Source organism: Tribolium castaneum, chromosome 4 (genome assembly GCF_031307605.1).
Source record: "Tribolium castaneum strain GA2 chromosome 4, icTriCast1.1, whole genome shotgun sequence".
Lineage (NCBI taxonomy): Eukaryota > Metazoa > Arthropoda > Insecta > Coleoptera > Tenebrionidae > Tribolium > Tribolium castaneum.
Window position 1 is genome coordinate 5,120,833 of NC_087397.1, and position 25,558 is coordinate 5,146,390.

The 25,558-nt window shown below is 35.0% G+C and overlaps 1 protein-coding gene across 2 annotated transcripts in view; it reads right to left on the minus strand.

Moving 5' to 3' along the window:
• LOC103315097 (LHFPL tetraspan subfamily member 6 protein) overlaps positions 1–25,558 on the minus strand; it is a 51,787-nt gene that overhangs the window by 3,758 nt on the left and 22,471 nt on the right. For both annotated transcript variants that reach the window (XM_008202934.3, XM_008202935.3), the window contains exons 3-5: positions 19,622–19,737; positions 11,512–11,678; positions 2,560–2,658 (exon numbers count right to left, since the gene is read on the minus strand). In XM_008202934.3, coding sequence (XP_008201156.1) covers positions 2,560–2,658; positions 11,512–11,678; positions 19,622–19,737 — 382 coding nt within the window. The remainder of the gene's footprint in view (positions 1–2,559; positions 2,659–11,511; positions 11,679–19,621; positions 19,738–25,558) is intronic.

Here is a 25,558-nt window from a genome sequence, read left to right on the forward strand (position 1 = left end):
GAAAACAATATCTTTGCGGGAATTGATAAATTCCGCTCGTTTGTGAGGGGAAAATAAAATTTTTACGGATTAATTTCCTAATGGGGTTATAATTGCACCTGGTAAACCCGGCAATGGACGGTGATAAAAGGATTAGAGGAATTATTTTTTGTGGCGACATTAAAATTTTCCTTTTGTGCAAACTAGCACGTACGTGACCGGTTTTGTCCGGAATTTGTGTTTAAACTCCTCGATCAACTTTTCGTCAGTTTCCCCGTAAATTTCTCTCACTTTTCATTCACGAAAACCATTTAATTTTCCTCACACCCGAAGTGCTTTATCCTTTAAACTTTTGTATAAATTTAGCCGGTTCAAAACAACTTTCCAAGTTTTTTCACACAACACTTAACAATTTATTTAATAATTTGCTTTATGTTCAGGAGGTAGGGGATTTATGACGGCCGATGGAGCATTTGTATTGTCTCATTTTGATTAGAAATTTCCAAAGTTGGGAAAGTTTGCTCGTAAATTTTTGGTCAGTCGAAGATTTTCTCGGAGAGTGTCAAAGTTCGGTATGTTTACTCGACGAATTTACTAACAGGCCGTGTGAATATGGAGGCAATAAATACTGAAATAGCTCGAGTTTCTGCTTTCGCATTTCAAAGGGATTTTTATTAAAATCGACAAGTGGGGCGCCCATGGCCCGAAAGTAATTAAGTGTAAATAGTAACAAGTTTTGAGAAGTCGTGCAATGAATTTTAATTTTGGTGAAATTGCACGGAGCGCAAATTTGCCTTCAGGAAATGACGAGACAATAATTCGGCCAAGTTGCCAAGACTCGATTCAATCACGGTATACAAAAGACGAGCAATAATCAATAACCGAATATGCACTTGAGTCGGATGCAAAATGTTACTTCTAAAACATTTTTTTATTTTACCAATAAAAAGTCATTTTTGGTGGCCTACAGAAATTTGGGTACTTTCGCTTGTTCTCTTTTGAAAAACAGCTAAACTTCTAAGACTTTGCTATGTTTTTAAGTGCAAATTCGGTAATCGATTATTGCATACCGTGATTGAATCGATGTCTTGGCAACAGTAGTTGTAAATTCGTCGGTGCAACTTGACACAAATTCAATAAGAAGCGGGTTGTTGAAGGAATAAGCGATGACTCCAACAAACCGCCCAAACACTTTTCACAATAAGACTCTTATTAACAAATTCGTGCTCTTTCATTAAATTTTCAACGTGACCTGCTACTGAATTACAACCTCTCTCGACAAACTATTTGCACAGAAACAAAGGAATGCTACTTTGAAAAAATTTTTTGTTTACGACGAACAATGTGAGCATTACGCTCGACTCCGAGCTACCGGAGGAAACACAATGACGAAAATGGGTTTCCAACAAAGACATTTGTCTTCTGACATATGCTGCGAATGCACACCCACGGCAAAAATTAAACGAAACTTGGATAGTTCCAGACATTTTTACACTTTTTCATAACCAGCGAATAGTGTATCATAGAGTTTCATAAAGCCATGAACCGCCGCATATTTCTTCCACTCCAGTTTTTATTAATATTAAAAAAGTGTGAAGTTTGTCGGTCGTTCAGAATCAGCAAGACAGCCCTTGCAGCTAGTAACAGATACATATTGACCATTATTTTAAAAGCGCTGCAGTAAGTGCGAGTTTGGGTTTACGGCCGCTTTATGTCGTCGTAAAATTCGATTAAGATTTAAATCTGATACAATGTTAATGCCACCTGCACATACGATGAGTAATTTAAAGTTTGAAATCTGAAAGCAAATTTGGCTTAGGGAAAGTATTCGGCTTTTGGTGCGACGTAAAACAGCAATTCGTGGAAGCAATTTCGGCACAATCCGTACTGTTCCGAAACACAAATTCGTGAAGATCACTTAATGAATTAATTCCTAAATGTATTACAGGAAACTAGAAATGTTAAAGTAGTTTCAGCCTAGGGCTAAATTGGGATTTAAAGCGTTTCATGTTCAAACTATGAATTATACATTGTGGATAATTTATACCCTTATGTGCTTGAAAATTCACAATGTCAAGAGCGATACCTGAGATAAACTAACTTTGAAATTACGCCGGCCTGAAGCCCACACTTTATTTAGCCCAATCCGCATGAATTAATTCAACGAATAGAATTCCATTTTTGTATCGGGCTTGACCCCAATCTTGCGAGCACTTTTCCCGACTTTTGTTATAATAACATTCCGGAAAATGGCAAATAGAAATCCCTTTCAGCTGTCTATTATGCAGATGTAGCGTAAATTAAACATCGCTGATTTCGAGTCTCTCAAAATTATTTTACGCCTCTCCAATCGCATCATTTTAGCCAAAACAGGTGTTCCCTTTCAAGGTCGGGAAACGAAATTTGTGTAATGTTGACTCAGACCGCAGGCACACATCAAACAGGAAGACAACATGGCAGACATCCTTGATAGTGTTTCTGGGTTAAGAGCCGGTCCCGCATGGATCTTATTACTTAATATGCGGGTTATCAGAGGGTAATTGCTCCTCGAAAACACTGAAATTGGAACGATATACTAACCTAGTCGGTATATGTGGCTGGAATTTCCACAGGACTCCCGCACTTCGCGATTGTCCCATCCCACAGGATAGACCGCAGCGCCGACTATCACAAGAAGGGCTGGAACAAACGTAAATATTTAATGGGACAAGAATCACCATACCTCACTTTACCACAAGGCGATGAAGCGGATTCCGACAAACGAATTTATGACACCAAGGAAAAATAGTAATGTACAAAATTTAAGTTCTTAAAATGTCCTACAAGACGTTTTTTGTGTTCCAAATAATTTTTCAGAAGAGCTATAGCAAAAAATAAACTTACAAAAAAACATTTTTTTGTTTCTGTATAACGTATCTTTGTACCATATCACCCATAGTTAGTGAGTCTTCTTACTCTGGCACTTTGGTTCAGATGGTCCAACACCTGATTTTTTTGTTATTTTTTTTTCTTAAACTCGAAAAAAAATTGTTTTGTTAAAAATAGAAATATTTGTTTTTGTTAAAAATGAGTTTTAAATATCCTACAGTTGTTTAACATTTATAATTTAAAATAAGATAATTGTTTTAATTTTTTTATTAATATTTGTCAAATTTTACCAAATTTTTAAATTTCATTGTTATTTTACGTTACTTCAAAAAATTTTTTGTTTCTCAGAGTTCCAGTATTTCCCCACAGTATTTCTTATTATTCATGTCCTTACCTTTGCAGCGTTTTGTGGTTTCACCACCTTATCTTTTTAATGCTCTTACTTTACATTTTCATAGCTAAGTTAATTCTGTCTTTCAGTCACTCAGATCTACAGAATTTCAATCTTACGGTTTTTTAGTTTTTTTGTATTCCAGTTTTTAAGATTTTAGCCTTCGAGCTTAGTGTATTGGTTTTTTATTCAGAATCTAATGTTTCAATTTATTGTTGTTTCTCTTTTCTCAAATTTTTCGTTCTCAATGTCAGTTTTTAGAAATTTTATGTTTTGCGAATATACATAGTAGTATTTCATAATTTTGGAATAAAAAAATAATTCACGTAAAAGTGTCAAAACTGCAGTGTTTGTTTTGTCAAAAAATTATTATATTAATTACTATAATTGTAATTATTAATTTTTCCAAACCGAGAGCGTAAATTTTTATTAGTTGTGTAAAAATTTTACTTTTGTACGATTGGTTTTTGTGTAATAAATTAAAAAAAAAGTGTTTTTGTCAAAAAAAAAATCAAATTACCAAATAAACCAAACTAAACAGAATCGACAATTTTATTCGCATCTACGACGAAATCAATTTTGTGTTCCTGTGAAAAAAACCGACCTTAAAACCAGTTCATTGGTGTCTCATTTGTCTCAAAAATGGGTAATTGATCAATAAAAATATAAAGATCACCTCCTATTTATTTATCTAGTCCACAAAAAAATTGCAAGACGATTAAAACATTTGTCATTAGATATTGGAAGGATTTGCACTCCCAACTGTAAAACAGATTAATCATAAAGCGCTCAAAACTACAACAGCAAATTTAGAACAGTATTTAAGTTCAACAGTTAATTAAATTCTTTAGCTTTTTGTGTAATAGATAATTTTAAGTTTTTGACAAAACGTAGTTTGTTTATTATTTGTAATGGAATTTATTGCAATAAAAATATGTTTTTATTTTTCCTGTTATAAGAATTAACCCTCTAATAATATTAACTTCGTAAAAATCTTCGAAAGCAAAGAAATCATCTCGTAGAACTTTTAGTTTATTCCTCCTCTCTCGTGAATTATTCGAAATTTCACAGATTCTAGTGTTTTTATATTAATTATGGCCGCCTGTGGCAAAGGACCGTATCAAATCCGCCCTTGATTGCTAAACCAACACTTGGGTCATTTCACCTGTGGCAAAGCCGCAACGTGGATACCTCGATCAGTTACGTGAGCGTCCGTTAATCGAATTTGGCTTGTTGTTTTTGGATCCAATTAGGCACTTTTTGAAAAATCAATTACTTTGCTAAATTGTTTTCGGTGACAAATTTCCGTTATCGTGTGCATTTCTAAGTTGTAAACTTCATTTATTCGATGAAAATTCGGAGGCAATTTCCAGGGAAATTTCAAAGCGAAAAGCCATGCGGAAATTCGTGTATTCGACTGTCGATAACAAGTTACTCGAAGATTATTATATGTAGATGTGGCAACGAAATCGGCGACTATTTACAGGAAACGGGATTTTCATATCGGGGCGAAAGCGTAATTTATTGGCGCGATTGTTGTAATTGTTTCGCGAAAATTTGCAAATAAATCGATCAACCGTTGACAATTATTTCCAGTGACACGGGGAAGATTTATCCTTCTTGCTTCCATTCGGAGAAATGGTGTTCGCTAGCCGAGAAAAATTAAACTAATGAAATACAGGGTGTGTCGGGAAAAACAGCATGTGTGATGTTCATGTCAGGTTAAAGGGGTGTCCTTGAGGGCTGCAGCATCTGCTCTTACATTCAACTAAAACACAATTTTACTAATGAGCTGGTGCGCACTTGGGATCCTTTTCAGGTTTTCCCTCTTGTTTAGATCTCGCACAACGGCGCCGTTTTATTATACGCAATTTAATTTAAATTACCATAATAATGAAAATTAAAATCAAGCGCTTGTTAATGCAGGCAGGAAGCCACAAATATTTGTACAATTTTTATTCTCCTCTGGTAGCATATAAATTGTCATATTTCGGCCGACTTATTGACTTCCAATAAAAGAAAATGCTCGCAATAAAACAGCCACCTTTTATAACGGCGATAAACGAGTCGCAATGATGAGATTATAAATTTTCGTTAATAGAACGAATTCCGGACGTTTTAAGGGCGCGGATAACGGCCTGGAATTAACGAGCAAGGTCGCCGCAATAATATTTACTCTAATTATTTAAATTTATAACATAACATTAATTATAATGCGAAAATATTTACTCAAAACGAAGATTAAGCCAATTAAACGGGGAGTTTATTCAGCGGTTATTTGAGCTAAACTATTTATTATTAGAATCCCCAATTTCGGGCGGGTTATTTCACTAATTTATGTATAATAAGACTTGCGGTCGGTCGTTCAACAGGCACTGTTCCGTAAGCTCCCTCAAGGCTTAGGCCACATGTGGGTCCCGACTCAAAAATCCTCCAGACTTTCGCCCAAATGAAATTACAACTGCACCTAATGCAGCTTTATTGACAATAATTCATCACAAGGGAGGCAGATCGTAAAGATAATTAATCGACCAAATATGGAATGATAATGTATAACCACACTGCGTATAATAAATTCATGTCACTGCTTGGCAAGCAAATACACCTAAAAGCCAGTTTATGAAGGTGTAAAAATTTCAAAATTATCTAATCTCTCGATCTCTTAATTAAAATTTGCTCGCGGAATAATCGCTAGATAAAAACAGAAAAATTAAATTTTGCTGTGTTAAGCGTCGGATAAATGAAATATTGCGCCGACAGTTAATGGATTTGATAAATGGTGCAATCTGCATTCTACAAGCGGGATAAAAACTGGATTTATATTTGCCGACTGAATTAGAGGCGACTGTCACATTTATATCCGATACCTCCATCCGCTTTATAAATCCGCAACAATCTTGTTGCATCTACTTCAGCAGTCATGTCATTCCGAAACAACTTTACTCATTTTTAATCTCTAATCAAACCCAATTGAATTTCTCTTCAAAATTGCATTTCCGGAAACTAATTGAGTCAATAGTGAAATGTTCCCGACAAAATGAGCTTTGGTACACATGTAAACATAAAACAATTTTAATAACATGAAGTATTTCAATAAATACCTAATCAATTCACAATCAGCCCGAAAAATTAATTCGCCTTTTTCAAATTAAAACAGTTTCAGCCAGGGTTTTTCGTCGGATGTGTGACCGATTCAATACAGTTTTCTTAGTTTTGTAGGTTTGTCTGCATTTAATGAGTCGTGTAGTTGGGATAGGAGTGGTTATTAAATTTTCAGTCAGTCAGCGTTTTGCCTGCCATTCGTATTCCATTAAAGTCGAATTCTCTTTTGATGTCGGTAATGGTGCCCGAAGAGAACGTGAAAATTTTTTAATGAAAAGTATATAATTTTGTCATTTTTTCAATTCGTTAACATCAAACACTTTTCCAGTTCGATAACTCGGCACTGGGAACTTTTAGAGCAACTTGTTATCTGATTAGAGTCTAATCAATAAAGAGAGCCCCAAGCCGCAGACCAACAATATTGAATTAACTTGATTACACTTTTCCATTCGTCGTTTAACTCTTGTCTCCTATTCAAAGATTTCTTCATAATCGCGGCGAAATCGAATCAGCGACGTGTTCAAATTTATTTAGCTGAAATTTGTAATATGAAAAAGTATCTAATGAGAGACAGAATCCGGACAAAGCCAAAGTATGATATTTCACGAATAAAACGAGTCTTGTCTGATCAAACGTTTCGACTTGAATGGAAATTGAATTTTCAAAGATAAAGCTCGTGTGCTTTAGTTAAAGAAACATTGCGAGAGCACTTTCATGACTCCTACACTTCTGGAGCGAAATTAACGCCTGTCAAGAGCGTTTCATTCAGGTATTTGTGTATTCTAAGTTTATAAAGTTATTGGTTTAATTATCCACGTCTCGCAACGGAGAACTATTTAACAAATCCAATTAAAATTGCTAAAAATTTACTTGTTGATAATTTATGGCGAGCTCGTGGTTCACCATAATACGATGAATGCTCGCCAAATTTGTTTGTAACACAGTTTGCTAATTTTAATGGTATTCAAGAGACGCGAGTAATTGCACGATAATTATAGACATTCGTGTTTAACTAGTTTACTTTCGGGGAGTTAATAACATTCGAGTGGAAACAAATTATTTCGAAGCTTTTATCAAACTACGGTTAACTACTGGACATTTTTGTTTAATTGGTCGAGTTCTGGGTTTTCGGGCACAGATAAATAAATAAAAATGCAAAAGGCCCGAACATACGGAATTTAAATCAAAGCGAACAAAAGAAAATATTTATGAGGACGGTCTCAGAATGCAAAAAATATCACGGCAGTGCCTCAGTGATAAAATAAATTTTCGTTTTGAAAGATTTACTTCACCATTCCGATTTTTGATAATTTTTTGGGAAACCCCCGGTTGCTAATTTGTTTTGCTCTTGTTTGCCACGTCAGCCTGGCAGTTTAGTGAGCTTGTCGTTGTTTCGTGAGTCGAAAATAAGAACTTGACAGCGACAAATAATTAGAGAATAACACGTCTGGTTCGAGTTTCTAAACTGCAATAACTCCAGTGTGGAAAACGGCTCGATTCGTTTAATCCGAATCAAATTTTATTCGTGGAAAAAGTCCCAACGCCTTCATTAACGATCGGAATTTTATTTAAAGCCGCTTTCGACGTAATTCCGTTTAATTATACTGAATTATAACGAACCGAAAAATCTCGTTTGTTCCGAATTGCTCATTGACATAATTAAATCGATGGGGATTTGTCGAACCCAAACTAGTCCTTTGTTTAGAAAATGTATTCGTATTTCTTTGTATCCTACGGGCGAATATCTCCGTTTCGAATAAATTTTCATATATTTTGCAGAAGGTTACAGGATCAAGTAGCGGCCCTGAACCCATATGGAATCTCTAGACCTGCATGCGTTGGAAGGTTTCTCAGTGAATTCCGAATTCCCTCAGGTGAAATTTACTTTGACGCCAAGCTGGAGCCTCGAGATACACCTTCATAAAACATTCACATTGCCGGATTATAGAAAAAATCAACTCGGGCTTTTCTCACGGCCGCGGCCACAACGCAATTCGATTTGTTAAAGATGTCAAAACGCCCGGAGCAATGCGGGCAGGGATCGATCCCCCATACTTACATTAGGCCCTTTTCAAATAAACAAGCGCATAAACGAGAAAAATAAAAAATACATTCCACATCCACATCAGGGCTCGTTCAAGTGATGAAACGCACCATTTAAGCGCCTATTAAGCACCGAATTGTTTTTACAACGTTGGTAGCGATGCTAAGGGCTATTACATAAGTGATAGCTGCACCTAATTATTTATATTGCATTGCTAAAACCCTTTAGTATTCGTTATTAATTTTCCACTGGTTCTTGTTTAATGCTTTGAAAATTGTCCACTCGCTAGAAATTTTATATTTTTTTAGTCGTGGCAGTTATTCTTTGCAGGTCTTTTAAAAATTTGACTTGGAACGGTTTGATTTGATTTATAAGTTGAGAAGTTTTGGAAAAAAATAATGGAATGTTGAAACACTCTCTAGCATCTACGATTTAAACCTCTTTCTATTCTTTTTGGTATGTTTTTTTATGTAAACAAGAGTTGGTAAATACTTCTCTATGCTTTTAAGAAAATTCCTTTCATAAAATAACAGCAAAAGTCTTTATAAAAAATAGCTCATACAAACAGTATAAATACTTTCCAACTGCTTTTAAGAAAATATTTTACATAAAATAACAACAACGTCTCCGCAAACTAATAAGCTTGTTCAAGTAACAGAACTTCGTTCAGAACGATTTCATTGTAACAAATTGTAGAAAAATTAGCATTCATTTATTCGTTCAAGAAATAAACATTTTTATAATGTCAAATCTGGCACTAATTGTTGAATTTTAAAAATAAATTGCTTTGCAAATGATTAGTTTTTATTTAATAATTAACTAATAATTGCCCGCGGCTTCTGAAGCATGTTGATTGTCCATAACTATTTTGAAACGCAGATAAACAAAGCTTTTCTTTTTTAACTGAATGTCCAAATATCAATTTTCATAGACGTACTTTAAAAAATTTTATTCAAATTTTAACACTCCATTTAACCCCCTTAGAGACTGATTTTCCAAAAATCCTTTCTTACGAGATGCCTACGTTATATAAGCTAATTACTGTGAAAAATTTATGTTTACTTGTATATCCCCAGCTGTTTAGGCTGTGCAATGATAAGTCAGTCAGTCACGACAAACAAATTGATATACAGTAAAGCCTCCCTTAATGAACACCTCCGAATAACGGACACTTCTTCACAACGGACATTTTTATAGAAACGTAACCAAAGCATTAAAAAATAATGTACAAAAATCTCTGAAAAACGGACATGGGCAAAAAAGTTCTCCAATTAGAGAAACCTGATAAAAGATTAATGAAGACAATGTGATAAAGCGAAAACTTGCTTTAGAACCACAGTAAACTCAAGCCCCCTAAATATTTTGAATCTTCTAAAAATAGCTGAAGTTATAAAAAAATATTATAAAATACACGGTTTCTAAAAACAACCAAACAAACATTGAAGATTTTAAGTAAAAAAAAATCTGTTTATTTCTTTCTTTAAAGGTTTTAATTTTATTTTAAAAAGATTTTTAGCTATAGTATGTCTAAGAATAAAAGTTTAATAACAAATTTTACGATCGAGTACCACATTTTTCTGTAAAATATATTTTTGCAGCTGTTTAAAATTTAAAAAAGGTTTATTTAAATCTGTCTACCTTTCATTAGTGGACACCTCTCCACAACGGACAATTCTCCACCGGTGTCCGTTGTTGAGAAGTTTTATTGTATAGTAAAGAAGAAAATAAGTTATTAATCAGTTATTTCAATATAAAATAAAGTAATAATTTCAAAGAATTCATCATATGCAAATTAAGACTTGATAATTTTTTTCAAAATATAGATTGAACAAATGGCCTCGCGTTGTTAACTTTTAACAACGAATTAAATTTTAGCAGAGCTTTCTGAACTTCTCAATTATTATTACGTTTACGTCGAGGAGGAATCCAGAGAAAATCACACTCATCAGATTAGGGTATAGCTTTATTACGAAAATGTATTAATTTACAAATGTTCTCACAACTGAATACCTTTCGGTACGTATTAATTGTTTCGGGCCATATTTTTTTTACTTTTCCCGGAGATAATACTGTTTTCGCGTTAGTTTTGCGATTAATTCAATTGCGCCCCCGCCGGGTGAGCGATCCTTCCGAAGTCAAATGAAATTATTATTAAAGAAAATTGTTGGCAATTTCCATGTAAATTTAATTTCCCCAAAGTCCACCCTTGCCGTGGCGAATATGTAAATGTTCTCGATGTAAGACCGGTCGGACGTCGAGACATAACCCAACAAGAAGCTTTCGCCGGCATATTACACTATTAGCATGTACTGTTTAATAAAGTGAGTGGATTATGTCTGTCGGTTTCACTCTATAAATTCCTTCTTGTCCTGAGACCTCTATATGTACAACAAAAGCTGAAATCTCTCGAGGAATAAAAGCGCACTAGAAGGGTATACTGAAACTCAATGAACTGTCACGAGGGTCACCGGATAAAAGTCGTGCTATTTAATCTGCCATCATAAAAATACGGAGAGAAAAAAGGGGCGAAATTATATTTATGTTGTCCCTTGATGGTATCACCAGAGCTCGATAGTCTCATTAAAACGTTCGAACTTGTTGCATTCGATGCGGAAGCGGAAACGCAGACGAGACTTTCAAACTTTAGACGGATGGATGCACAGACGAACCGGGGCAAAAATTAATTCGCAAAGTAGCGCACGCAAACGCCGCTTTTTAATTCTAAAACTAACCATATTTCCAGAATCAGACATAAAAGTCTTCAAGTACTCGCACTCGAAAAAGAGAAAAATGGCCTTAATGACCTCTCCGAATTTATAGAGATAGTTACTCATGTAGTAATGGTAAAAGTTACCCGCAATAAATTATTTAAATTCGAGTTGCCACATGTCGGGGATTTATCGGCGACTTCTACAGTTTGAATTGAACTGCACACGACTTGCTATCAGATTTTTTTCAGTGCTAGTTCTCCAACATTCTGCAAGTTTGTAAAACAAGCTCAACCCATTTTCACAACTTTTAATTAACAATTTCGATTTGACCATCTCATTTGCAATTCAATCCAGGGAAAGCGAAATGTGTGTGTTCCCTGATGGCCTGTAAAATCATTTGTCAATCGTGCACTCACCTGCTGTTAGTTGCAAGGATCCGGCGACTCTTGCCGTCCCCGAATGCACCACGTAGGTTATACAGCATGCCGCTGTGGCCGTCACAGCTATGAGTAAACTCAACGCACTTCCGGTTCCCACAAGAACGGTGCTGGCTTGCCACCAAGGGCTCGGAATGTCCCAGAACCTGCACAGGAAGTTGAGTCTTAGTTTTGCCATAATTTACTTTGCATCTGAATCGGCGAGGGAGCGCTCAAATGGAAGCAAAGTCGAGAGGATTCATTTTCTTGCCAACAAACTTTGATATGTCTTATTAGGTGAATGGTCGCAAGCGCTGCGAAATTAATCACAGATGGAGAAAACGCCAGACGAGGGAAATTTCGCGGAAAAAGACATGCTTGTCTAGTAAATAAGACACTTAATATTAGTATTGGACCAATTCAAGTTTCGGAAAGTTGCTCCCAGGGAAATAAATCTTCGCAAGTGGAGTCGTTTCTGACTCTCCAAATTCCACTCAACACAAAAAGTTCTGTTAATAACTTTTATTTAATTATTCAAACGTTACTCCTGTTTTGCAGTTCACAAATAGCAAATAAAAACATAAATGAGATCGTTTTTTTTTAAACGATATAAAATTCTTGAAACTGCTCTAAACCTTTATCTATTTATGTCTGTAACCATCATGTCGAAAGAATTTCTGTTATTGGAAAGAGCATCAAAACAAGCCCTTTTGCTGTTATTTTATGAAAAGAATTTTACTAGAGAGCGGTGGTGAAGCAGTAATGAAAGTTTGTTTATAAGTCAGAAAAATCTGGAAACATGCAGCGTTTCATTAATAAGAAAACTTGGTCACTGTTGACTTATAAAACAACAAGTATAAGTATAAATAAAGATACAAAGCAAACCTATTCAAGTCTGGAATGCTCGAACGTTATGTTATGATATTAATATCTGGTCCAATAAAAAGCGACTATTACGACATGGCATATAACAGTCAGGTTTTTTTAGTGAATAAATGTTACACAAACAGAACGTTGACCCCAAAATAGTTTTCTCCGAAACTGTATTTAGTGTCAGTTAAAAGAAACAATTTTTTGAAGGTATTATAACTTAGTTAAAAAACGGTTTGAACTGGCAAATAATTTGTTTAAATTAAATATAACAAAAAATAAAAATAATTTCTTCAAAAATCTGACTTGGTAAAAATGGTGGATGCGCCGGGTAAAAACTATTTTCCCAAATATGTATGAGTAAAGTTGGTTTGTTTCTATTGTAACTAATTTTTAAATCGGTTAAAAAAAAGATTTTTAATACTTTTATCATCATTATAAATTTACAAAAAAAATTACAAAAACAGTAGAGCTTCAAAAAACGGTATAAATTGGTGAATAATTCGTGTTTAAATATTTTAACGTTAAGTTTGACTCTATGCTGAGAAGGTGAAAAAAATATCATTTTCTTAAATAAATTAACTTTGAAATGGTGGATGCGCCGGGCCAAACTCCCGAGTTCTTTACTTTTTTAGCAAGGTTGGTTTATTTCTATTGTCCGCATCTTTCAATGCGGTTGATTAAGCGGATTTTGAATTGGTCCGTGCCCCGAATTAAGCTATTCTAAATATTTACTTATCATGAAATTTTAAAACCAATTCGGAATCCGGAGCGTGATTTTATGATTTCGTAAACAGAGCATAGCCGAAAGCTCTTTGTGCCTTTTAAAACGTGCGTCTCATTAATAATACATGTCATTTAGGCCATCGGTTCAACTCTGTAACCATTTTATGCACTCTTCCTATTCTCTCCTAATCAATATTTATGCTTCGATTGAAAGCTTCCGTGTAATTAAGACTGGTATAGCAAATCCCCCAACTTTTCTAATAAGACGAAACCGACGCCTATCTCCATTAAGCGGAGGTTTTTATAAAACAAGGCCGTAAACAAAAACAATTTGAAATTTTACCCTGATTTTGTGGTGGTTTTTTAAATAAATCGATGGCTTTGATTAATTGCAAAAACATGCATTTGTAAAACGTAAGCGAAAAAAGCTGCCACGGGTATAATGATTTATCGAAGTGCCGGTAGGTGTAAGAAAATTGAGTCGTAATTAGTTTTTGAAATTGCCGCAAAAATCTATTTGCTTAATTGTTTCATTTTGGACAAAAGTGCGCTTAATTAAATATCCCCAAAGCATTTTATTTTAATTTCTTTTTGGAGTAATTGCTTTTATGGAAGCAGGAAGTTCAATTAATGTCCAAATTGGCAAAGCAACAATTTCAATTAAAAACCTATTACGAGGTCCACTCTATATTTGATTGTATTCTTACAATTTTCGCAAGTTGCGCTTGAAAGAGCCATATTTTGATATTAACTCGACGGAAACCGAGCTATTTCAAATTTTCCACAATAGAAAACTCCATTGTAAAGTAAAAGAAAAATTATACATCACGGCCAGAATTTAATATAGGGTATCTTTTATTTCCTTGTTACGCTCCATCGAAACATGATAAATTGCTTCAACGGGCCGAGTTCTGGTTCGATTTTTTTCCAATCAAAAGTGAGTGTTAAGTCGCACCCAATTTGGAATAAATCGATAGTTGGGCTTCTTGGATTTGCTCCAGAGTTTCTGTTTATTCTTAATTCAAAGTGGCACTTGTGTTTTCAGCACTTCACGTCATAAACCGTGGAATTTCTTGCGTCCGCTTGGCTGATTTATAGTTTCTCTCGAAATAATCGTCGCGCGAAGCGGTAAAAATGCCATTGTCTCGTTGCACCCGAGATTTATCGAAGATAATAGAGTGGAGTGTATTAATCAAATTCTTGCGATTCCTCGAGTAATTTCACAGCAATGCGCCTGCAATTGCAATTACCGGTAACGAGTCACATCCTTATCAGGGCAGGGAATGTTCATAGTTCATTTGATGATTTAGTGTTGGTAGATTGCATGAGATGCGGATCTCGTGAGGCGTAAAGATAGAAGATCATTGGAACGAGTGAGGTTGCGGATTAAAACTTGATGAATGTCTCTTCACAACTTACTACGAGGTCTGTCTTAGATAACGGGGACTTTCATAAGGATCGTATACTAGTGAATTAGGGATACGCTTTCTGGATTTACTGCAAACAAAAGTCGTGCTAATGCATAATCGTGTCAAAGCATTATTCTCAGACTCTTTTGCCCTGAGAAAATAGAGGATTTCGTTCTGGAACAAAGCTAAACTTGACGAGAGAGACTTTACGAGAGACTCATATTAACTCGCCGACAAACTACTCCATTAAGGGGAAAAATTCAAACACTCGCATTTGAAAATAACCAAAGGTTAATCAAAGTGCCACTGGCCAATCAACTCTGCTAAGCCATCACCAATATTGTAATCAAACACGCCAAATATTATTTCACTTTGACAAGGTATTTCCATGTTCAGTTTGTCATAATTAATACAATAAATTTAAATATAACATAATTAATATTTTAATTAGTTTGCTGTTCAAATTAAACTCTTATCCAACACAAAAACTCTTTTATACTTTTTGCAAAACTACACAAAAGTAAAGTCTGCACAAGACGTAAACTGGCAGAAAAGTCAAAAAACACAAAGCAAAATCTTACCTGTTGTACAGAATATTACAAGAATCAGTAATTTATAGTTATAAACCTAGCAAAATCTATAAGTGCGTTCTATAAATAGGTAAACAAAAACCGTATTGTATGCTAGACTTTTCGTAAGCTTTGGTTTTAAAATTCTTTTTCCTCAAATATGCCCCCTAATAACTCTGATTTATCGCTTTCTGGTACTATAGAAATTGAGGATTCTAAGCAAATTTCTTTATTTTTCCTTTGAAGAAACTAAAAAAATACGTTTTCAAAATAGATTTTATATTCTAAAAACAAAACACAAAAATCATCGATAGTAAAAATATGAATTACAACAGTTATTTATGTAGAGATTATCTTATTCGATGTAAAAGCTCGTATATCATTTCCTAGAAGCCATTTCCCGCTGAAAATAATTTAAAATAAAACCGTCAAAGTTATTACTCGCGTTTATAAGAAGCTTAATGTTGAAAGTTCAGACTTTTTTTTTTGAATTGAAAAACACTTTAAACACGCTGTTGGTAACAGTCCAGTCAAATAAGTTTGTTATTTTGTGGTGTTTTTTTTAGTTCAAATTCAAATTTTGCCTCAAGACCTGTTCGCAGCTCATTCGAAACTGCGCCATTTATCAATATTCCAGAACTGAAGTTTGTGAATTTCATTGAAACATGCACCGTTCAAAGCACACATTCGCACTCGAAACCTCGCATTAATTCGGTACCAGTGAACCATTAAGTAAACCATTTCCGGTGCAAAACTCATTGGAATTGTTATTATTCCCCATACATGTTTGCAATTAACCGAGACTGAAATTGTTGTTTATAATTACGGCCCGGCGTAAGAAAAGTGTTGGTGTTGATTAAGTGCAGGCGAGAGCGCTGTGGCGTTGACAGCCAGCTGCAATATCTTACTTCCTATGGGAGGTTCCTCATCAATCTTTTGGAAAATCTGAGCTTCGCAATGTAATTTCATCGGTAATTAAGACATTACCATAATAATTATCCGGCAAAGGACAGTGGGCACAAAACAGGAGCTAATATCGTCCAATTTGTCCGGCCACTGGCGAAGTTTCGATTAATTGTGCATATTGTGATTTTAATTGAACGCCGGCTCTTTGAGCCCGAAATCGATCTAATAACCCGATTCGACTCAAAACGCACATCTATTATACATGGAGTTGGAGCTCATCCGCTTTACTAATAATTATTAATATTCATACACAAATCTCCAAACAGCATCAAAGAGCCAATCTAGAACTAATCTCGGAATCGAGGAGATTAATTTTTAAATTGGCCAAGATTCCAATTCAATTATTCTGATTAATAGTTTGGCGAGGATCCCTTTGTCACCACATGTTCACATTATTTGAATGTAAATCTCGACGGACCCAATTCACCGTCATTACTGTAACTGCCAGGACTTATGGCGGACCTATTTTCGTGTTTTGACTGATTTATTCCGCCAAATTCATAAATTAATTAAACTCGCGGACTTTCATTTCACTAACACAATTACTACAAGAGGAAAAAATACCCCTTTACCGGGAAGAATTTTTAATTAGTGTAAGAAAAATTGTGTTTTTTCTAAATTGCCGCTATTCCAACTGCAGCCAACTTTTTCCCGGGCTAAAAATTAATTTTATCTCCGACAAGAAGATTAAATAAATTTTAGAGCAGTAAAATCTTGGAATATCCAATTAGTAAACCCTTTGGGGCAGATAACGTTATAATAAGAGTTCCACAGACAGGCATTAATTTGTAACAATCGTAAAACGGTAAATATTATCTTGGTTTAATAACTTAGATTTCACAATGGCTAGACACCAATCATCATCAAGTGATTGAGAGCACTGGATTTGGCACTGATACTGATTTACTCTCGCCATCAATCAACTCCATATCTATCTATTTGTAATAGCCAATACAAAATGGTCTCGTCAAACGACAGCAGGTACCTGCATTTGACGCCGACTTGCACCGAAAGTAACTCAAATTTAACCAATTTCGCTACATTATACTAGAAGAAACCGTAAGCTGGGCATTTTTTATGTTATTAAACAGTTTTGCAAGAGAAGTGCTCTTTAAGATGACCTCGTTAAATTTACAATTCCCGCGCAGCAACAATTTATTTTGATAGGCAATAGCAGCTGTGTCAGTAATACCATTTTTCAGCTTTGACGATGGTGCTTTACTTTGTAATTTGATATCAGCAGGAGGTGTAATGAACTGTGGTTGACATCGTCGCCTGAAAATATTAAAAATGGAATAATTCCCGGGAAATTAAAAATCGTTTCCTGATGCAATTTTAGTTGAATCATCGTATCGTCGTTATCTCGTGTAGCTATTATCTGCAAGTCGTGGCGCTATTCAGCCACGGTTCTGTCGATCCACTCCCTAGCTAATTTTCATCTGACACTCTGAATATGACGAGATGGTGAGACATTATTGTTATCAGTACGAACTAGCTATAGCTCACATCACTACGGACATTGTACGGGAGATTAAACTATTTGTGTAACAATCGGGGGAGTCTTCCTCCCGTCAAGAACAATGGCGAGCTTTCGGAATTTCGCAACAACGACATTCTGAAATCTTCCGAGCGTTGCTTAATTGAAATATTGACACGAACGAGGAGCTTTCCACCATTGCACGTATTACTGAAACGAAGCAGCTTAATGCTGAAATTATGTCGGGGTTATTAAACCGTCTCATGGGTGCAGAGCGTCCACGAAAACTTCATAATTCCGACCGCATCGGCCTTATCTTACTCACCTATCCATGGCCGGAATAACTGAGGCAAATTGGGTGTTCACTCGGTTTCGGAACTATTACCAACGACTATCTGAGGTTTAACGGGCCGGGTGGAGTTGCCTCGTTTACCAAATCGACGGGTTAAACACTAACCGAGAAAAAACGACCGCGAGAGTATGCCGCCAAATTGACTGAGCAGCGTGGAAAAAATCCAAAACGACTTCATATACACGCCACTTTTTCAATAAACTTTATTTTTGAAAAACGACGCTTGCACGACGCTGTTTAAATAAATTGAGGTGCGCATGCAAAGAGCTGGAAATTAATGGTTACATCAATCTTCTGTCCTGATAATAGACACTTTCAAGCTAGAAAGGATTGGTAAAATAATTGAAAGTCGAACGGCCCGAATTATTCATTTTTCAATCGTTTTATTAATAAAGCATCACTATTTCAATTATGTTTAATTACATGCATGTTAAAAATGTTGCAACTCTGTATCTTTGTCCTCGTAATTGGATTTTAATTTAAAATATAAAATATGATGCGCGAGGTATTTTTAACAAATTGATTTCCAGCTACAATTAATTTACCACATTTATTCGCTACCATTATTTTTACTACAATACATTACGTAAACAAAAAAATAAACACACAAAATTAATAAAAATAAACAAGTGTTTTTCTCTTTTCCATTTTCCATCCATATGAGAAAATTAAACTTCAAAATTTTTCCTAAAAAAATAACAAGGATGTGTAAATATTTCGAGAACTGATAAAACTTACCCTACAATAATAATAATAATAATAATTAGTAATTATTATTAATAATAATAATAATAATGATAATAATAATAATAATAATAATAATAAATATTATTATTAAGACTCATAATATCTCTAATGTGTAGTTTGGACGGAAAACGTTTATCTTTCTTCAATTTTCAGTGAAAACAATGCGTTTTCTCACGTTCTAGCATTGCTCAGTAGATAAGAAAACTGTATTTTTGTAGATTGCAGCAATATTTTTCTCTAAAGTTATATAAAACATAAATGTATTTTTCTTCGAGAGTATATTATTATTTTACGTGCAATTTCTTGAATGCAATTTGTAACATTTTGTAGCTCTAAACGTGTAAAGTGGCGACCTACTTTATCACACGCTTTTCAAATCACGGGCTATTTGCTCCCGCCTTTGTTAGAGTAACAATTTCATACTTTAACGAATGATAAGAAACTGATAGCATTTTGGTATAATGTCTACTATTTCTGGAATTTTTATCTTTTTCTTACAGTAAACAGACATCGCGTGCACCTTTCCCAAAGCAATAAAACACTCTCCTCCCCTTTGTATAATTTTTTTCCTTCATTTAGAACTTGCGAATTTAATTTAACACTGACGCTGATGCAAAATGGAATTTTTTGCGAGCCCAAAGTTAAATTTGAACCGCAACCAACGAGCCTAATATATCTGAATCTTTTGTTAACTTAGGACGGCGACACATTAAAGTTGCCGTAACAGTGATAAAGCATTGGTTTTGTGAAATTTTTCCCCCGATTGAAAAATCCCGTGATTCTATTAACGTAAATTGCTTGTATCAGAGAAATTCACTACAAACAGCGAACGATGCTAAGTACAAAGTTGGCAACTTTTAAGTGGACCCCTCTAGTTTTTCCAACTTCGCAACCGATCGAAACAACGCTTTTGACATGAAAACTTGCGAAAAAATCCCCTCGACTTGTTATTCTCGTGGCACGCAGAAATCCTGCAAAAAATCTAAATACGTACTTTGAATACCGTCCACATTCCTGCACTATCTCAACTACCCCCTGCGGACTGACTCGGGGATAGTTGCATCTGCGGAACGAACTAAAGTAGGCATCCACTTTTCCCAGCAGGCGGCCCTAGAAAATAAAAACGCAAGCTTTTACCAATTTCGACATGAATCGGTTCGGTGTTACGATTCAGGCTGCGGCCTGGCTTTATACCTTAATTTCCGCGCGACAAAATATGGAAGTCGCAGAAAAATTGCCGTGATAGACGTTAAAAGCGCACAGGGAAATATTATGAGGCCCACATTGTTGCTAATCTGATAACACAATCGCACGTATTGTGGCGGCGAGGTGCGGAATTATATTGATCGTAAATTTTACGGATGGGAGATAAAACCAGAGAATTTGAATGATTGAGGGCGAGCGAACACCACTAAGATCAGCAGTAAATAATTTTTTGGAACCAAATTTTTAATTAAATTTTAATTGCGAAAAACGCCCTAATTGAATTAAAAGTAATTCATGCATGCACAAAAACGTTTTAAGATACAGCTTGCGAGCACATTCCAATTTTTCACACAGAACAAATATTTACATTACCTGAACTGAATTATTTGTTTTATTGCGAAAACACTCATTTGTGGCAACAACATTTTTCCCGATGTTTTGTTAGCATTTTGAGCCAAACCACACGACACACTGTACTCCCACTATTTTGCAACTAAATCTTGAAATTTTTGGCGATTGCGTTGAATGCTTACTTTCTGGCTTTTGTGAAAGATAAAACGTTTGCCGGTTTGGCTTAGTCTGGTTTTGTGGCTCGTTCCCCGCAGGAATTTTCAATTAATTTGGCAAAAATATGTGATATCGAGTCGAAGAAAGAAATAAGCAATTTTGAACAAAGCCGTTGTAATGGCCCGCGGTATTGTAACACAATCTGGGTGGATTCATATTGTGTTATTGTGGAGTTGGTAACAATGGTGTGCGGAGACGCAGCAGACCGCACAGAAAAGCCTGCATCTAGGTCCTTTGAGCGTCTATCACGTGTCATGAACCACAAGGGAATGAACAATATCTACAATATTGCGACACATTGTTACTTATTTGTAGCTGACCTGTCGTCTCATCTTTCGTTCGAACGGAAAAAGTTTATTTTCACCCGAAAACTGGATCATTGTTATAAATCGTTTCATCTCACCACGAGGCTATTATCGGCCAATATTAAAAAAACACACGGGTAACACTGTGTGGTTATAAATTAAATGCCCGTGACAGTTTAATTACGGCGCAAAAATGAATTTTTTAATTAGGAGCGGATGCAAAAATGGTGGATGCGCCGGGTTAGAAATTTTTGTTTGGTCTAAATCGTGATTTAGTTGGTTTGAATAAATCGATCTCGTCGTAAAACTGAGCCTATTTCTGTAAAAGCAGGTTCCGATTGGTAAGGCGAGAAATCTGCTTTATCTGAAAGGTAAAAAGCGAGATAAACTACGAACCCTTGGCTTTTTGTCCGTCAGTTTTGCATAATTTATTTTTGATCGGCGATCTCGCCATGCCTTTTTGCCGATGCGGGAGAAATTAAAACGACGTTAAAATCGGCGTTTTTGCCCCCGGCATAAATAGAGTTATCGGAAAGGAGAATTGTGCGGTAATGCAATTTCGTGATTGGCAATAAACTTCACACACAAGCAAAAACATAACCAGGAAGACAAACGGAAGGATAATTTCTTAAACGAATCTATCAACAAAGCTCGAATTCTGTTTACTTATTTTATTATATAGCCTACCTAAAAGTTGTACGGAGCTTTCATGAATAACTTATAACGCTTTCAAAAGCTTTTCTTAATCAGCTTTTTGGAGGATAAGCGCAGCACTAGTGCAACTTTGAAAATTTCATAAAAATTCCGCGCATCGCGAGATTCGTTTTCATTAAAAATTCAACCGAAAAATATTTGCTTTGAGTTTTAGAGAGTTGCGCAATAATTGTCTCGAGTCGCGGCTGAAAATTACTTATGTCTGGTCTTTTTCACGAAATTACTCGAGGGGAAATAAATTAGGTGTTGCGGAATATTTGATGGGGCATAAGTGAATTCTTTATGAGACTTTACAACATTTTATTTCCCCTGTTATTTGCTATAGACAGGAAAAAATTGCTCACTCCGCCGTCATACACCGATATTTCCGCAATAAAAGTCAAAATATACTTTTTTTAGACCTCAATTTACATTTTTTTTCTTACGTTGCCGAGCCAAACGTGACCCATTTAACCTTTTAACAACGCATCAAAAATTTACAGACACACTCGAAGAAGGAGAAAAACTTTACGTTTCAGTTATTGTCGGGAGAAATTAATTCCGAACAGCAGGTGCGAAAACACCCAACAGCAAGACTAATGAATTTCGAAATCATTAATTAATTGGTTGGAAAGTAAATATTTTGGGACTAACTTAAACACTGTTTGATAAGCACAAACTTGAGCAACCACGGCAAATGCACTTGCAATAATTTATTTCAAACTTCAATATTATATTACGAGACTGTGCCATTAAAATGTTTGGCTAATTTCGCCCAACTTTAATATTATAAATTATTTAATAGTATTAGTCGCATCCACTCTGATTTTACAAAAGACCCGCTTAACCCCTTTTCAAACAACAGGAAATTGAGTTAATTGTTAAATCAAGTTTATGCAATACTCAAGCAAATAAAATAATTAAATAATATGGCGAGCTAAATCTTACAACAAACAAAAATCTAGTCCAATTTAACCCAAACTTGAACCTGGCAGACAGTTATAAAGTAACAATTCATTTGTCAATGTTGGAAACTCTGCATAGCAAGTTAAATTAACTTATAGTTAGCAGTCTTAACTATAATTGATGTAAGTGGTCCCTAATGACTTGAATTAAAGTTAAAATTAAGCAAATTCACTCCTACGTGAAAAAGTTTGGTGGTAGAATAGGTGCAGTTCCATTGAACGCGATTATTACTCTAGTCCAAAGCTAAAGTTTTAATTAATTTTCAAGATTGTAAAGCATGTTCAATTTGGATTAGTCACCCACTTTTACGTGAAAAAATCGTGATTGGAAACGGGCTTTGAATTCATGTTTGAGCATAAACACGGACACAAATATTACAAAAATTACAAAAATTGCACTTTGAGGTAATTCCGTCTGAATTGCATCGTGATTGAATAAGATGCAATTCAGACGGAATTACCTCAAAGTGCAATTTTTGTAATTTAAGATTCTTGTTCGTTATACCGAATTGAAAAGGGTGGAAACTGGGTTAAAGGAGGAATGTATCAACACTGTTGCTCGCTGCAAACATCAAATAGAGCTGTATAAATTAATAAACATTGTGTCGGAGCATTTTCCGACCATCACAGTTCATAAAAGTCTTATTATCGGCTTAATACTCGAGCAACTAATACAATTTCAAGGCTCCATTCATGCCGGTTACATTGTTGACGTCGAAAATTAATTTTCCTTCTTTGGGGTGTTTGCTTAAGCTCCGAAATCTTTTATCGCTTTAGATAGAACAAAACTTCGGGAAAGTTTCGGATATTCTTTCTAGCAATAAATATTTGCCGGAATTTTCAACACGACTGTTCTGATCAGGTGAAATTAAGGACTAAGCCAAAGGTTTAATGTTGCGAAAACTAAAAACAAATTTCTTGTTGGGAAGTTTACAACGGAATATAATTAAAACTTACGTTTTAACTCGGCGAAACTTGAAGAATTTGTTTTTAATGAAAACTACTCTGTTGTTATAAACTGCGGGTTTTATAATGAATTATATTGCGCCGTAATGGAAATTATTTCCACGAATAAATTTTGTGTTTACTGACAAGAAATCATAATTAAAATTTAATCGGTTTAAGCCCTAATGAAAATATACCATTGAAATGGTTTTTGGATTAATAATAATTATTTCACCAGTCGTAATCCCCTCCTTTTATCAAAGTACACATTCCGGTTTTTAAATATTTGATCTTGAAATTATGCATTAAAAATGAATTTTGCAATTTAGGAATTAAATGCGGATTGGATTGGGCTTGAATAAAATATTTTCTGATTTGGAAACGTATCCAATACACTCAAACGTCAAAGAAAAAATGCGCCGTTTGAAACAAAACGAAAACATATCACATTTTGCTTTGTCTTTGATGCTTTTGTCCTGTTGTGTTTATTTTGCGGATTAAACACAAATCTATAAATTTTAATCGGTCAGTATATGACGTTTTAAAATTCCATTGTGAAAACATAAATTATTTTGCGAAAAATATGCTTTCCCCATTAATATTTAACAAAGTTTAATGGGAAATAACTGCGCTCCATCGCACTAAATCCTGGATGAAACGCAAAAATTCGCAACAAAGATTAATAGCACTATTCGTACAAGCACCCCTCAAATATTTAAAATAAAAGAAGACCGACAAAATTAATTCGGCGGTGCTTAGCGAACAAAACAAGAGCTGCGATTTACAAAAATACAAATTTTTCAACCCACCCCTAGTGCATTAGTTGATACTTGGCTCATTCCGAATTCAGGATTTTTCGCATAAGCTCCGAAATAAAAATATATTTTGCATGAAAGTTTCACACTTGGAAAACACGAGTCAAGACGGGGTTTGTTTGTGTTTCGAACTGATTGATACGAGGAAAGAGAAAAATCGCAACAATTAAGAACAAGGGAGTTTCCGAGTTTAGAAAAATTTTCGATTGGATTTAATCAATCGATCAGTAAATTGGGGCGATTTGGTACGAAACGGTTTAGTAAATCGACGCTATAAATATGCGGGAGGGATATAGAGATCAAGTGAGTGAATTGTGCAATAAATAAGGAATTGTGATAGCCGAGAGAAAATAACGAAAAATTCTTGTTAAAACTTGGAGGTATGAAAATGACGGGATTTCGCAAAGTTTCACTTAAGACTTGCGAACTTTAGGCGCTATGAGTGGCGAGATAATTTGCTTCTTCACATACAACAACATTAAATTTAGCCACTTTGGGGCAAGTTTTAACTCCAATTATGCACGGGGTCCCGGCTAAGACGCTCAAATAATTTTTTTGCCGAAAAACTAATTGACAAATATTTGCGTGGTTAATGCACATGATGTATTCACGTCACGAAAAATACCGTATAATAATTTCCACCGCGCATTGTAACGTTATTTTGCAATCCGGGCTTGATTTATTGTCAGCTATCTGTTCCAGTGACATTTAACAGAATAAAATAATGGTTGGAACATTTAAAATAAGCAAGTGTGGCAGAGGGTGCGTCAATCGACGATTTTTGGTGAGAATACGGAGGCGGTTTATGTCGGTTTTTGTGACAGTTGTAGTGATCCCGATGGATTTTTTAAGTTGATTAAGACGACGCCTCGCGTTAAATTTTTATTTCCGTTATTCGAGCATCCCCTTTATGGATATTTTATATTTTTATATAACAATAAATTTGTCGTAATACGTCGTAAAAACGTATAGCTAAATAAAGATAATGGAGCAGATTTCCGCCTCAATTTATTTAATGATTGAAACTATTTCAGTATTTTCGTTTCTTGTTTGCATAAAATCCGAATTAAGGTCGCAATCAACTCGGTGCGGTTTTTTGCGGCAGCCTCATTTCAACCGTCATATTCTTCTAGAGAGCGGAGAAATGTAATTTAATGTAGAAATTAGTTTCTTTCTTAATCAAGTTAGAAATAACAAGTCGAGTCATAAATCACGAATATTAAATGAACGCCGAGCCGCAACTACACTTTTTCTATTAAAAGTTTAAAGCTAACGGTTGCTTAATGTAGCGGCTAATTGCCGGTAATGATCCTTCCATGTAAGAAACTTAAACAAAAAATTGCAGCCAAATTGAAATTTTGCTACAAGCGTTATTACGAGGCGACAATTCGACGAAAATTACATCGATAATTGCTACCAGAAAACGACTCTTTAG